Source organism: Anoplopoma fimbria, chromosome 1, assembly GCF_027596085.1.
Source record: "Anoplopoma fimbria isolate UVic2021 breed Golden Eagle Sablefish chromosome 1, Afim_UVic_2022, whole genome shotgun sequence".
NCBI lineage: Eukaryota > Metazoa > Chordata > Actinopteri > Perciformes > Anoplopomatidae > Anoplopoma > Anoplopoma fimbria.
The window spans coordinates 28,352,218-28,368,554 of record NC_072449.1 but is presented as its reverse complement, the minus strand read 5'-3'; the positions used below and the strand labels follow the sequence as shown (position 1 = coordinate 28,368,554).

General features: G+C 42.4%; 1 protein-coding gene across 2 annotated transcripts in view; it reads right to left on the bottom strand.

Moving 5' to 3' along the window:
• The window catches only part of LOC129108971 (spectrin beta chain, non-erythrocytic 1-like), a 67,725-nt gene that overhangs the window by 34,134 nt on the left and 17,254 nt on the right, over window positions 1–16,337 (bottom strand). For both annotated transcript variants that reach the window (XM_054620900.1, XM_054620974.1), the window contains exons 15-23: window positions 15,563–15,931; window positions 15,230–15,444; window positions 14,929–15,066; window positions 9,759–9,999; window positions 9,305–9,463; window positions 8,543–8,673; window positions 8,210–8,435; window positions 5,758–5,960; window positions 4,376–4,466 (exon numbers count right to left, since the gene is read on the bottom strand). In XM_054620900.1, coding sequence (XP_054476875.1) covers window positions 4,376–4,466; window positions 5,758–5,960; window positions 8,210–8,435; window positions 8,543–8,673; window positions 9,305–9,463; window positions 9,759–9,999; window positions 14,929–15,066; window positions 15,230–15,444; window positions 15,563–15,931 — 1,773 coding nt within the window. The remainder of the gene's footprint in view (window positions 1–4,375; window positions 4,467–5,757; window positions 5,961–8,209; window positions 8,436–8,542; window positions 8,674–9,304; window positions 9,464–9,758; window positions 10,000–14,928; window positions 15,067–15,229; window positions 15,445–15,562; window positions 15,932–16,337) is intronic.

Below are 16,337 nucleotides of genomic sequence, written 5' to 3'. Positions count from 1 at the left end.
GTCCGCCGCCACACACATGCAAAGATGCTCTTCAACCCGCAGAGCCAGATGGAAAGAGAGAGAGAGAGAGAGAACGAGGAAAGGGAGGAGAGGAGAGAAGAGAGCTGTAGAGAAATGGAGAGTTGCCTTCTGGAGAGCTGAGCACAAAAGATGTGCAGAGAGGAAAACGCCAAGCGGGAGGAGTAAATAACAACAACAATACTGAGGATGAGGAGACAGACTGGAGACTTCAAACTGAGGCTGCGCTCCCCCCCTCTCTCTCTCTCTCTCTCTCTCTACCTCTCTCTCTCCTCGCAGTGTTGTTGAGGATTTGCTGAACGCTCAAACGGGAGGGAGAGAGAGACAGAGAGAGAGGAGGGGCGGACCAGTGACGAGTGAGAGGACGGCAAGAATGAGCAGGACTGAGAGGAGAGCAGAAGAAGAAGAAAAAAAAAACATCCTCCCCCAAAACAATAAAATGGCAGGCGGCCGAGCCAGTGCATGGGCGCCCCCACCCTGCCTCACAACTTCAGCGAGCGAGCGAGCGGGCTGCCTGGTTGGTTGGAGGATGAGATGGGGCGGAGGAGGAGGAGGAGAGGGCAGGGAGGAGCGGAGGGAATGGGATTGGGATTTTTCGGGGGGTGTTGGAGGGGGTGAGGAGCAGTGGAGGCAGGCATCGCCTCCAGGGCTCACCGATCACAGCTAATGATGCTGGGCTGTAGGAGGTGGTAGTGGTGGTGGTGGGGCAGTTTGGGGGCATTAAACGGTATCAAAGCAATAGGATGGATGAGCGTGAAGGGAAAAGAAAGACTGAAAATCACAAGAAGAGCTGCCAGGCTCACTCTACAGCTGCTTTTGTGTTAACCCTACCCCTCCCGCACTACACACTCCTCCTCCCCCTCTAGCGTCCCTCTCTTCCCCTCTCTGCAGCAGTCCCAGGCAGCCCTACTCTCTGTCTCCACCTCGCCTGACTCTGCTGCAGTGGTGAAGCAGAGAGAGAAGAGAGAGAGAGAGAGAGAGAGAGAGAGAGAGACAGTAGAGGATTGGACAGAGGAGAAGAGACAGAAAAAAAGGCGGGACGTTAGTAGGGAGAGATGGACAGGTAGCAGAGGATTGGACGGAGCAGTGATTTATCCTGAGTGATGTGTTTGTAGTTTGGTAGATGGAATGCTCCTCTTTTCTATAAAAGGACAAGGGGGGGGGGGGGGGGATTTCTGTCAAACCCCCCCTCTGTTTATCTTCATCTTCCTGGTAGCTATCACGCACGAGTCAGGACATGCCGGCTAACATGAGTAAAGACGACACACACACACACACACACACACACACACACACACACACACACACACACACACACACACACACACACACACACACACACACACGCAGAGGCAAACAGGGGTGTGTTCTCCACACAGTCTCTCTCACACACACAACTACAGGTCCTGTGACTGCAGGGGTCACAGAGGGTCACCGCCTGATGCCCCCCTTGAGACAGTAAATTAATTCAATGGGGGCCGGGGCGGCACAGAATGAATGAATGAGGATGAATGAGGCGGGAAGATGGAGAAGTCTGTCTGACGTTGTAGAGGCAAGAAAGGGACAGAGACGAGGAGGGAGAGGAGGATCGATGTCCTCATCATCACATCATCAGACTCCACCGTCTTCATGTATTTGAGATACCGGTCTCTGGACGAATATGATGGACGTCTGAAATTTGATCGACTTACTTACAGAACTACTAGAACCCCATAAGTGATTACTCATTTTCATATATGCTGTAGAACATATGTAAATAAATTCAAATTGGCACAATATATGAGGAAAGCAAGAAGGTTTGGGTTAAGTTAAGTATAAGTTAAGTATATAACATTTGTTAGGCTTTTTTCAAGGCTTTCCCGCATGTTCTAAACATCTACATCAGTATTTCTCTAGAACAGCTTACAGACCACTTCTTCACACAGCTTTTGAGCCAACAAAACACTGAATTAAGTGACCTGGTGTTTCCGGGTAAAAATACTACTCCACTACTACTTGAAGTTACAAGATCAGAGATAGGGAGCATTCCGATTGCCTCTCAATGACTCTCAACATTGCGACAGTGAGTTCTGACTGATCACATCTAACAGCGCTAACAGTGCAAACTATGGCAACAGTGCTGACAGAGCTAACAGTGTTCACCTGCAGTGGAATCGGAGGGTGGATGCTAGGTTGCTGCCAAATGACAGCAGTGCAGAGCAGTGCCATGAGCTAGCCAGTGGGGCAGCCCGTACACATGTGTCAACAAAGCAAGGCCAAGTTCAGATAACAACGCACACACACGGAGAGCGACTTCCTTTAACGCTTAGGTAGACATTTCTTGACCATATATTTACATAGCAAACAGTTGTTTGCAGCTATATTAATTCTCTGAATGTTAAATTCAACTCATTCATCCCTAAGAAAACATAAATTTGACTTTACATAGACAGAAAAATGGTCTTAACACCATTTATCCTCCTTATACAATAACTCGTCCAAGGCATCGATCCATAATATCTGACCTGACGGAGGAAACGGGCTGAAACTGGAGGGAATGCTTAGAAAGGAGACTTTTGCTTCTCTTACATCTAAAATATAGAGACACACTTTGTCCAACAATGCAGCCTTTGGGCATACACCTGCTCTTTTCGTGAGGTAACAGTGAGCTTTGACAACCCAAATCTGATCAGATCAAGTGGACGTTTGGTCAGACAGAACACCCCAAAAACATAGTAGTTTTCCTGTGCGGGGGCTTAAAATTCCAGAAATACATAATAAATATTTCTAAAAGAGCAGAGAGTGTATTACAAGTACTGTAACTCTGTTGTACCTTGACTCTTAAAGTCTGTATAACAGATTAAGATGAAACTTGTTAGTCCAACATAAACACTGATGACTTCCTGAAGCACCTCTTGCCCTCATGGTCAACCTTTGACCACTGGAATAGATACATTTTCTCAGACTCACTGAAAAAACACACATTTGTACAGACAAACCACGAGGCCTATCTGCTGAAGCGGCAGTGTACATTGCTCCGAAATCCACCTCAAAGCCCAACAGACCAAAATATGAAATGCACAACAAAAATATCCGATCGTATGAAACTCGGAGTAAACATGTTGGCCGGTTAACGGAAAGCAGCAGTGAGAGGCAGGAAACATGAGGATGCAGCATGGACCGAGCAGAAGAACACACCCTGTCAGCTGAGAGCTCAGGTTCCTACGGACTGACGCAGTGTCACTCGCCCACTGCCGGCCAAACACACACACACACACACACACACACACACACACACACACACACACACACACACACACACACACACACACACACACACACACACACACACACACACACACACAAGCAGGGTCGGGGGAAGTCTCCTCATGCATACTGTATTTCTACAGACACGCAGACCACATACCAGCAGACAGATAGATGTACGGTTGACACACACACACACACACACACACACACCTATACACGTACACGCATGTACACACAGTAGGATACACTCTTCCTCTTTTGAATTAGTGATGAGGAAATGTGCTGCTAAATTATTCAGTAGAGCCCAAGAGAGAAAGTTGCTGAAACTAAACAAGGTTTTGGTCCAGAAAGAAGTCTGTGGCTCCGCAGGTTGAGAGAGCAAAAACTGCAGGACACGCATGAGGTGTGTGGACCACGTCAATGATAGCTTACTACACAAGGAATAAGGATAAAAAAAAAAAAAGATATGGCTATAAATACTCATTATCAGATTTACCGATCTAGACCACAGTCTATCAACAAACTGCTAAAAGATAAGTGAATAAAAGTGTTTCCATAGCAAACTATAAACAAGCTGGTTGGAACTTTTTCTAACATGGCATTATGACACTGGTACGGAGGAGTATTAGGACCAGGCATGAGGATTTATTTTATTTTGCATTTTGAGACTGAAGATCAAGTTAAAATGTTAGGACTACAGATGAAATTCTGAGAATAAACGCAAACACAATTTAATAATGAAGTGTGTCTGGCCATAACAGTCTTCCTGACACTGGAGATAAATGAAAAAATATATAAATCTTTCGTTCCCATTTCCATTTAAACTTAAATTATTGTGATTTGGGATCTTTATTCAAACCCCATATATTTGTCTTATATTCCCTTTTCCAAGGAAATCTTTAACACTGGCAAAAGTGATCAAAACTTTTGAAATACAAATTTCTCATGCTGCCACTAGGGGCTTCCAAAATGTAAGGTTGCTATGGTGACAAAAAAGGAACAAAGAGATGATTTCCCTTTTTTCTTCTGTGAATATAGTGTTGCACCAATTTAATACAATTCCACACAAGTGAGTTCAACCAGAACAGCTAGTCTATTGGCCTCCTACCTCGTGACAGTCCTGCAGAAACCTCTGAAGCTCCCACTGGTCGTTCAGTTTATCCAGCCACTGCTGGGCCAGCTCTCTGTTCTGGTTACCCCTGAAAAAGCGAGGGATGGAAAAATCTGTTTCAAGTATAACAAACTAAAAGTGAAAAACACTATAACATATCTAGGCGTGTGTGTATCTCTCTTTGTTTATCTTTACCATTTCTTTGCTTGATACTGAGATTTTAAAAGCTTGGCGATGGAGGAATAACAATTGTATTTGTGGATAACAGCAAAAAAGACCAGTTATCATTTGAATAAAAAAAAACCCTGCACCTTAGTAAACATAATAATCGTGAAATGGTTAATTACAGAACCACAATGTAACACAAAATAAATACATTTCACTGTGCTCATTTATTTGGCCCCCATGGGAAAAAATTAAAATTTCATGTAGATTAAATCTAAAAAACATATGGTTCTTCACGTTGCTATTGTTGGACACATGCACACACACACAAAAAAAAGCCCAACCCCCACCCAGCACACACATAAACACACACACACACACACACACACACACACACACACACACACACACACACACACACACACACACACACACACACACACACACACACACACACACACCACCACCCACCACAGCTATCACACAGATTTCATGGTCAGGTGTCGGCTGTGGTGGACTAAACAGACCACGCTCTGTGTTCTCCTTTTCTCTCTGGGTTTTGTTTCATTTACACTCGGGGGTCCCTCTCCTTTCAGATTCTTCAGCTGCTATTATTCTTCTTCTTTTTTTATTATCGTTGCATTGTGTCCGGACAGCTGCTTGCTTCTTTGTGCTTTAAAATCAGCTTAAGTGTGAGGAGCTGTAGTTGTTGCTCACTTTGAACAAAGCGAGCATGAAGAAACCTGAAACCTTTGGAGATATCCAACATTTAATAAAGGGAAATAAAACTAAAGAGGGTTTACAAGCTAGCGACTAATTAAAGATCACTGAGATAATACATCACTGTATACAAAAAGTATTTTCTCTGATATCCTAGAACTGTACATTTATTTATGTAATTGTGCTTTAACCAAATTTTCCATTATTGGAAAGCATATATATTTTTTGCCATAAATTCATCATGCTACCACTCCTTGAACGTCCTCTATAAGAAAGTCACAAAGCAGGAGGAAAACCAAACTGTAAATGGGAGAATTCAATGTTTTGAAGCTCTTTTGATAGCTTTCAATGCTTCATACTGAAATAAAAACGTGATCAAATATTCAACAGATATTGTCTTTTACTCCAGATACTTGGCCTTAAATTAGTCTAAACTGTAATCCAAGTAATCTGATTTATTACTTCATAAACCTGTTCATTTTAGTATGTGGTACCTTTTGGCGAGCGTGTCGATGCGTTCCTTGATCCGGTCGGAGTAGATGTTACTCTGGCTGATCAGACTCTCCCCGGCCTCGATCACAGCTTTGATTCTGTGCAGGTTCAGCTCCATAGTGGTGGTGAAGTCCTTGTGTTTCTTTATGGCGGCTTCCACCGTTTCCACCGTGGTTGGCAGCTCCACGTGAGCGAGGGCCGACTCCTGTAAAATGAGGACGGGAACAGTAAGGTGGATTCCTGGTTTAAGAGTTGACTAAGTGAAGTGAGGGGGATGCACAACCAGTTTTACTCTTTACATTGTCCATGAGTTGATCAAAAAGAAAAATATTGTCAACTCATTTTATAATCCATTAATCAGTCGCAGTGGAATCATCGCAGTGGCGGAAAAATCTTGGTAATGAAACAACGGATCATTCCATTCAGGCTATAAATGGGGATGCTGAATGTCTGATTATACAAATAATTGCTTGGTGTTTCCCTATAAATCATGATATAAAGCCTATTTGGGTTTAAATATCAGTCTATAAATAACGCTGTTCAGAAAAATTTGAAAGTAACTCATGTGCTTTTAATAAATCTCCTTAGTGTGAGTGAATAAATCAACATGTAGCATAAGACCGTGGCACAATCATCTAAATATAGTTTTCAGTAAAAATCAGCAGAGGAAATGCGTAGAATAAGTTGTTAGCGGCGCTATGACGGATGTTTGCAGCTTGTGTATCTGGTTGACTGTCTCTTCGCTTTCCTGTTACGATTTTTTTATATAAGATTAAACAGACAGGGATCAATGAGAAAAAAAACTCACCACAATTTGATGATCAGTCGACTATAGGCAAGACTTGACCAATCGGATTTGACCATGTACATTAGTCAAGATCACTTTTTACAATATTATTTTGTGAAATTGTGTGGGCATGTTTGTTCACAATGTTCTGTCATGTATTAGACTGAATGATGAATCAATTGGTTTATTAAATAATTGTTTTGCAGTTTCCTAAAAATGTGTTAAATTTTGTTTCTTCAATTACTAAATATCAGAAAATGTTTGAAGGAAAACTACTCAAGCAAACCATATCATTACAGATGTACTATGTGGCCTCTGGACGCAGAAAACATAGAGGCAGAAAAAACAGCGAGGCAGACAGAGATCTACGGCCTTGAACGTCTTTGATACTTATTAAAGAAGAAATGCTGTTCTCCCTGAATCAAACCCCCGGGCTAATGTGGAGCGCTGGTCCCTGGTAAAGATCTTTTATCAAGCCAAAAGGGAAGGTCTGGCCAGCACATAGGCTTACACATAGACACATACACATATACACACACAGACACACACATGCACACACAATAATCGAGGGCAGCTCTGCCTGTGACATTTAAGATTAGAAAAAAAGAAACAATCCAATATAATTTTTCCTTCCCGATACCTGAACCAGAATATCCGCTGACACAGCTGTTTGTGTGTGTGTATACATACACACACACACACACACACACACACACACACACACACACACACACACACACACACACACACACACACACACACACACACACACACACACTGTACTACTAACCCTGTATGGATGTGATATGATTGCTATCATTGATGTATGGCCTAGCTCTCAGGTTAAACCCTTTGTAAAAAAGGAACACATACGTACATACAGAATATTTGTGCCATAGAACTTTCTTTTATCGTCTAGCTTAACAGATTTTGTTCTGTAAAACAGAAATGCTGACATTTTGCAAGCCACGGCTAACAATAGACTCTCCGATCGGTACTACACATGTGCGACTCTCAATAGAGATGGAAAAAGAAGCGAGATGCTCACTACTTAGTTACTTCTATCATCAGTTTAACCTGCAGCAATTGTATTTTGCCAGAGTTGTTGATGGAAGTAGCTAACGAGTGAGCCATCCAGCTTCTTTCTCTTCTCTGTTAAAAGGGTTGCACACGCTCAGTAGCAATCAGGCAGGATGTGCGGATCAGGTAGTGAGTGACACGTGCTGTTGTTGTTCCCGTGTAGCGTAAATGATCTGATAAATAATATGATAGCGTGATATTGTATCTGTGCATAGACAGGCGTGCTCGCCGATACCCGATCTAGCGCTTTAGGTTGTATCAGAGGCATTTACGATACTGGTGCCTGTATGGGAACAACTCCAGAAGAAACAAACCTTATTGCATATGATACTAATATTAAATAAAAGAGAAACATCCAGTTAACAACTAATAGCGAAGTTATGAAGAACGATGGATGGCTTTTTCACTTCACCTGGCGTTGGTCATAATTCAAGCTGTAAAAACTTTGACACGATGGATGATTTCAGAGTTTTCAAGATATTTCATTTTGAACCAGAGATTTTGGATGGACAGATCAACAAACTGAGAGCTGTCCGGAGACGCTCCTTGTACACTTCCACCACCTGCTCTGTGTTTGCGTGTCTCACCTGGTTGTTGAGGAAGGATTCGGCCTGTTTGACATCCCGAAGGAAGAGATGGAAGATGTGAGCCTGTACCAGAACATCTCTCCTGCTCTCCCACATCTCCAGGAGTTTGTTCCAGCCGACATCGAGCTTCTGGAGCCACTGCTGCAGGGCGGCATGAGGGAGAGGAGCCTCCTCGGACTCCAGCAGCTCATTCATGGCCTGCAGCCGCTCGTAGTCCTCTTCGTACCTGCACGGAAAACATCCGAGACAGTTTCACATGATGTCATGGTAAAAACAAGGAAGATATGTTAAAAAAAATCCAGAATGAGCCTCTGGTTGTCCTCGGCGACCCACCGTCCGATCTCCTCCTTTAGGGCGGCGTGTTTGTTGATGAGTTTCTCTGCCTCTTCCAGGTCGTTGGGAAGCTGGTCTGAGGCGGCGGCCGTCTGCGTCTGGACCAACCAGGTGAGGAAAGAGTCCAGGTCCTGACAGTTGGAGAGAAGAAGATGATTTACATTGAATCAATTATATTCTTAAACTACAGGACAGAAGTTTGTGCAGACGGACAAATCAGTTGAAATACTTCATCACGTTATCACTATACAAGGGTTTTCTGTGTGTACAAATGCCATCCATCCAATCCAATCCAATCCAATCCAATCAATCCAACCATCCATCCATCCATCCATCCATCCATCCATCCATCCATCCATCCATTAAGCCATCTAAACCATCCAAGCCCATCATCCCATCCATCCATCCATCCATCCATCCATCCATCCATCCATCCAGTCCATCCATCCAAACCATCCATCCATCCATCCATCCATCCATCCATCCATCCATCCATCCATCCATTAAGTCATCTAAATCATCAAAGCCCATCCCATCCCATCCCATCATCCATCCATCCATCCACCATTAAGCCATCTAAACCATCCTTCCATTCAATGTGATTTTAAATTGTTTAGCTCATTAGTTTTAAGAATGTGACTTAACTGGTTAAGTCAGTAACATGGCAGTATCACTAGGATGGAGTAAGATGCCGAGTCAGTCTCTATTCAGAACGATCAGAGAGATAGATTCCTCCCTGACGTATGAGCCGTCTCTGTGTACCTGTATGAAGCTCTGCAGCCTGCTAGCCACCATCAGCGAGTCCTCGCAGCCCTGCAGGGTGCATTTCAGCTCCTCCCACTCCACGCTGATGCCGTCAAACGGCACGAGAACCTCCATGGTCCGACTTGGGTGGGCGGTGGCCATGTGCTCCGCCTCCTCCTACATCACCAAACAGAGACAGTGTTGTGGTGATGTAGCCTTTTATGCTGATATATACCTCCACATTTTGATGGATTTTGTGAAAACATTGTTATTTATTTATTGGAAAAAATGCCTACTAGCTAATATCCTTTGTATCTAAACATAAATTAAAAAAATTAAAAGGTAAACATTAATTGACTTGACTTGGAAAAGAGAAGTTTTTTCTAATATGAAATATCTAAATAGATTTGAGTTTTTACAGATTTTAATTTAAATTGAAATACCACAGGTATTTTCCCCATCATTTCCCTACCTGTAGATGCATTAGTTTGGGCTCCAGGACAGAGAGGGCCCCCTCCATGGTGGAGAGGCGTCTCTGCAGAGCCAGGACTCCTCCCAGGTCGCTGCCCACGTATTGTGTGGCGTCGATGGCTTTTCTTTTTTCCTGGATCTGGGACTTGATCTCGGCACACTCCAGCAGGTAGTTCTGCAGGCGTAACATGGAGTCCAGCTGATCTTTCTTCTGCTCCACCAGCTCCACAATGGTGTTCCACCTGGTACGGTGTGACAGACAAGGATAGAGTAAGAATTTGGTCCTGTGAGTGAGAAATGAGCGACAGTGGATTCACTGGGACATTTGACACCTACAGAATGTCATTCCCTCTCATTCAAAAAGAGATTTGTTTTAAGCTTGTACATTCACCCTCCAATTTTCAATAAGAACGTTTTCAGAACACAGAGCCAGTTTGGATCATTTAAATCCTCGAAACACCAAAACCCACGGAAGGGATTGAAAAGCATGTTTTCTTTTAACGACATCACATCATCACATTTCCATCTTTCCGAAGCTCACTTGTGATATATTTCATCAAAAACATTTAATTCTTTATGATTAATTTAAAATATCCCCCCCCCTAAAAAAAAATATCCTCCAACCGGTTCCTGTAAAAACATTTGATGCTGTGCTGATCGATTCGACTGAGACCAACAATCCTGTGACAAAAAGTCTGTGAAACTTCAACTGAACTGCAGTCTGCTAAACACAGAGCAGAGAGTAGATGGCAGCAGAGGTTGTAATTATGTAAAAAGTTCAATATATATAGCATGTGAAGCCTCAAACACTTGTGGACACTCCATAGAGGTGCTAGACTTGTATATTGGAGTGGAAATGAGGCCACAGAGATTCAAATGTGACAGAACATCCAGAAAACTGCTTTGTGTTCAGAGGGTTGAGGCAGCATTCCTTTTTCCCTGGCTTCACACACACTAATAAGGTTTGAAAAATGTTAAACTGCAAGACTACTGGGCCATTATTCCAGCCCTCAAAGTCAAAAGATCTACAGCATCATCTGAAAACTATTACAGCTGATTGGTTGTAAACCAGTCATTCCTCTTTTACTGCTTTTATCTTTGGTTTCTGTTATGTAAAAGCTTAATATCTTGAACATGAAAAACATGACTCCTGACCTTGAGAAGAGCCCAGCTATATTATCAGTAAAATACACATTGAACTCATTATGATGATGACCTGACGTGACCTGATATGATTCCTGTGAGACTGTTGATTTGTTTTGCTCCCTGCCCGGACCCTGTCTGCTCACCATATCGTCATACAATATGTTCTCCTGATTCTGCTCCAGACCAGCAGGTCTCTGCACACAACCTATTCAGCCAAGACACGCACACACATGCACCGATGCACACAAACACGCAGAGATCCTTGTGACTGGAATGAGGTAATGGCAGAGCGTCGCCGGGAGGCAGAGCTGCTAAAGTCGCCTTAAAGATGCGACGCAGTTGTGCTGATTGTTGGGGGATGTATGTGTGTGTGTGTGTGACGGGGGTCGCTGCTTCACGCAAATGTGTGTATACCAGGAAGCAATGTTGGATAAGCTTACCCAAACGTGTTTTATATATTTATATACAAAATAATGTATAATGTATGCTTACACAAATCTTGATGATTATGAGACAAAATACTAATTATAGAATTTAAAACATTTTAATATTGTAATAACACTGTCGTTAGACACACAAAATGGGTACAACTTTTTAAATTCATGGCTCAAACCTGGGTAGATCCGTCATTCCCTTCATACAAAATGTTGTTTACTGTTGTGTTGTAACTATTGTTTGAGTGTTTAATAACTTTAACTTAAAAAATTGTAACATCCAATCCGATGTGATAAATTAGAAAGGTAGAAAATGTAGGAAAAAATGACTGAGCTGTCAACTTAGTAGTAGATAAATTACATAACTATACAGTTAGTGGTGTTTCAGTGTGAATACACACACAATAACCCCAACACTGTACACAGCGTTCATATCTAATTACAGCAAAGACATTTTGCAGTTGAGGTCCTGAAACTGAATCAGAATTTGAATGACTAATACCAGAGAGTGAACGATGAGATTTGTATGTTTTTTGCCTTTTGCTGTCAGCTGGCCTCGTCTTGACTGAGGCAGCCAAGCACAGATGGTCGCCCCGAGACAAACGCCAAGAGCCAAGGTCACAAGACTGGTAGACACCCGGCCGCCGTGGACTCTGCTGCCAGACGTAACGGTGGTCAGTGAATGTGGCTGAGGAGGATAAAAAAGCCACTCCCGTCTCAGGGTCAACCTGGCCGGATGTCAGCGTTTATAACAGTGGGAGAGAGCGAGAGAGACACTGGTGCATCAGACAGTTAGAAGATATGTATACTGCTATTTTACATTTACATCTCAGGCACTTAACTCAAACTCTACAAAGATGTTCCATCTCGTACTATGTCAGCCACTGACAGGAAACAAAGTGCTTGTCAAAAAGACAATTCAAAGAAAAAAAAATCACTGTGCGAACAAAAACAATATGAATACCCCTGAATAAGTACACAACCCCACGAAGTGTCTCTCCTTCGCATCTCTTCTTTCCTGTCAGTCAGCCTCCCTCTCCTCCCACATACTCCTCCCCCCTCCCGGGAGTAAATAGTACTGCCATACAAGAGAGGCTGCTCTCAACATACTGTACAGTATAGATATAAATGTTATTAATTACATTTCTGGATATAAGTTTGGAAGACATTCATTTACTAAAACTTGTCCTTCGGCATATCCCCCCTTCTCTTTAATGTTTTCAGAGCCTTGTTATCAATCAATCAAGTTTATTTCTAAAGCATTTCATGTGAGGGGTTTATAAACAATGTGCTTAAAAATTAAAAACTAAAAATAGGTAAAGATCATTGTAAGAAGGTATTACATGTAAAACATGTAAGTTAAAAACATACAAGATAAGCCGGTATTACAATAAGATGGTATTATTAATATTATTACTATTATTATTATTATTGAAAAGGGAATAGTTATAATAACAATACTGAATAAAATAAAAGTTTAAGCCATTAACTGCACACTTTGAACCTAACTAGCAGTTTTTAGTCTGCTTTTAAAGAAGACACTGTAGCAGACCTCGTAAAGTATTCCAGAGACTAGGAACATAATAATTGAAGGCACAAAAAGCAGATTTAGAATTGACTCTAGGTTCAGTGAGGAGACCATGCCTTGATGATCTAAGGAATCAAGTGTCCGGTGTGCATTCAGTTCGTAAGTCAATGCTAAGCAACAATAACCTGAAATAAGTGAAGTTGTAGATCCTTTTTTTAGAGCACATTCCTTTTGGGGCCCCGAGCATTTAGAACTTGGCTGAACACAACAGACTCAATCAAACCGATAAGTATCTTTTTATAATTCTAAGAGTAGAGGCACTTAAACAGATAACAAAAAAAATTCTGATATCCGAGGTGCCACAACAAAGCAAATGGAAGGACACAATTAACAAAATCTTTGACGTCGAGATAAGAAATCAAATAATTTTGACCTTCTCTGACCTGTATTTTGTAAGATAGAGTATACAGGAAACAAACATGATACAAACTTAAAATAAAACTATATTCTGAAGATATTTCCTTGAAGAAAAATCAAAGCTATAGCTATAAATATTTTTCATTGGTCTTTCTTTCAGATGCTATGATCGTGGGGTGGTATATTATAAAGCTGTTTTTGATACTTATCTTTTTTTCCTCTTCTTTTCTGGTAACTACAGTAAATGGTCACAATTCAACAAATAAAGAGTTTAAAAAAGGAAAGAAGCTAAGCCATTAAATATAATATAATTAAAGTCAGTTCAGTAAAAAGTGCATTACAGTCATCTAGTCTACTGGAAATAAAAAAGGCAGTCTTGGAAATACTAGATATGTGACTCTGGAAGTTAAGATAATATGATTAGTTAATAATACAATCAATACAATAATAATATATTTGACTTTAATGATTCAAATCCATGACCGCATAGTAACTGTATTGAATATTGTCAGTTATTTCATTGTATTTTACTTTTCCACGTTTTATCTTCCTCTGCATTTTGTTGTAAATTATGATGATTATGATGTATCTCTGGGCCTCCTCTGTGTTTGAAAGGTGCTTTATAATTAAACCTATCCTGATAGTAGGATTTGTAACAGGCGTATTATAGCTCGGGTGGGTAAAGTTTTTAGAATATTATTTTGTGTTTTTTGTTGAAATTCTGAAGCAATCAGTGAATCAAAAATCAATACATCAAATGCACTGACATCAGATATCTATGGCTGTTGCAAGACTGTGAGTGGCAACCTGCCTATTCACCTCAAAGACTGTTGATAGGAAGTTGTCGTGAAGACACCCACTGGCTTGTGGACTGCCGTTTTGAAGCCTCAATTTCGGCGCCATCTTGGATTTTAGCTGTCACCATCTTAGTTATTTGCAACAAGCGAATGGAAGTCACCATATTTGGACTGCGGAGGAGTGATGTAAAGATGCAGTATATGGCTCTGGTAGTTGTAGCAACCTGCCAATCACAAGGTAGTAACACCCTAAAGCATACCCTGCTTTATGGTCTATTTTACTCTTCACTTGACCATGATTTACTATTTTCTCATAGACTTTTATACAATCAGACGTGTTTTTGAAATCAGAGGAGTCGCCCCCTGCTGGCCATTAGAAAGAATGCAAGTTTCAGGCACTTCTTCATTGGCTTCACTTTTCAGAACCAGATATTGCAGCCTGGTATAGCTACCATCCTTCACACACTCTACCCGTGGACTCAATGCGAGTCAGACGTTGTTTATGTTCATTTTGATAATTTGGGGGTAGTGGAGGGAGGCATGAAAGGACAGGCTGTCAGTGTTGCCGACTCGGCGACTAACTTGCTAGGCAAGCAAATTTTGGAGCTAGCGTGGCTAGCAACTTTCAACACTGGGCAGGGTTTTTGGGTTGGTTCATTTTTCTAAATCTAGCGTATACTCTTGCAAGTTTCTCCAATGTTGCCTTTAACAGTAGTGGTGATATTTGCAGTTAAGTATCAAAGTGTACTGTAATACCATGTACCAGTGCTCACTAAGCATTATTGTGTCTTGTGAGGTTGTTGTAATTGTTAATGTCAGGAGAAGTACAAGTCAGTTTGGTTTCCGTACCTGGAGTTGAGGTGATCCTGACAACCTCTGACCTCTGTAGAGGACGGATGACCTCCATCAAGGAGCTGCTGAACTATCTCGTTAACGTCCAGGATCCTTCCCATAAGGCTGTTCATCTCCTGGTCCAGGCTCTCAAACCTACAGCAAAGGGAATTGTGGGATGCGACAGGACAAAGTTAGCGGGTTAAGAGGTTTTTGCACCGACTAAAAATGTTGTGCTCTTTGATTTGAACAAAACGGAAACCTAGCTGAGCTTCTATTTGCTGCCACAGCGACCACACTTTCCACACCCACTCCTCACCTATGTGCCACCATCTCCACGTCCTCCAGTCTCTCTGGGATCTCCATCTTGTCCAGCCACTGCTCCTTCTCGTCGATCCACAGCTCACAGGCGTTGACCTCGCTGAACATGCGGTAGACGGCGAGGGCGTCGTGAAGCCACTGCTGTCTGAGCACCGCCACCTCGGCCACCTCGGTGTACAGCTGTTCCACCTCTCCCATGCGCACCTGCACCTCCTGGAGAGAGGAGAGTGAAGAAGATAGGAGAGAGGACAAAGAAGGGTAAAAGAAAAGATATGGAGGGACAACCAAAATGTTTTACGTGAAAAAAGTGAAACATCCTCTCCGTGCTCACCTCCTGTTCACGGTACTGCAGAGGCAGCACCACCATGTGTTTGCGCAGCGCCACCACATGCAGACGGTGCTTGTCGACGGCCTCGCTGACCCCCCTGTGCTTCTTCAGAAGGGACTGGGTGGAGTACTCGTCATGTCCAAAGTCTTCGCTGGAGACCAGGCGGTAAGCGTCCTGCAGCCACGCCACCAGGTCGTCCGTCTCCGTGGAGAACTGGAAAAAGTTGAGCGCCTCCTGCAGGTGGCCGAGACGCTGTGCGGCCTGGTCCTCCAGCCTCTTCCATTCGCCCTTCACCTCCATGATGCGCTCCTGGATGCCCGCCGTGCCAAAGCTCTTCTCACTCAGGATCTGCTTTCCTCGCTTCATGGTGTTCTGAAAAACAGGAAAGGATGGAGGAATAACACGGTTACTGCTCATTCTTTAGCACCGCGTGCAGTGAGGTGGTCTTCTAATAAGCAGGTTCTTCAACGCTGTCTTCAAATGATAAAAATGCCTAAAAATATACTGTAATATGTAATATCTTGGATGGCCCTAAAAGTTTTCTAACCTTTATAAAGCCTGGCCCTGTGCGAGCTCAACAAACCTTTCCAAAATACCAAAAATAATTTAGAGTAACTGGCACTTGACACGTGTAAATAATCCAACATAACGAACATCATCATCAACGTGTGTACATCTTAATCTGAAATACCAGCCGCCAAATACAGGAACATTGACATCTTTGATACTTGGATGCTTCGGTCATATTGATCTTTAACTGGGGTCAACTTTGTTTTAT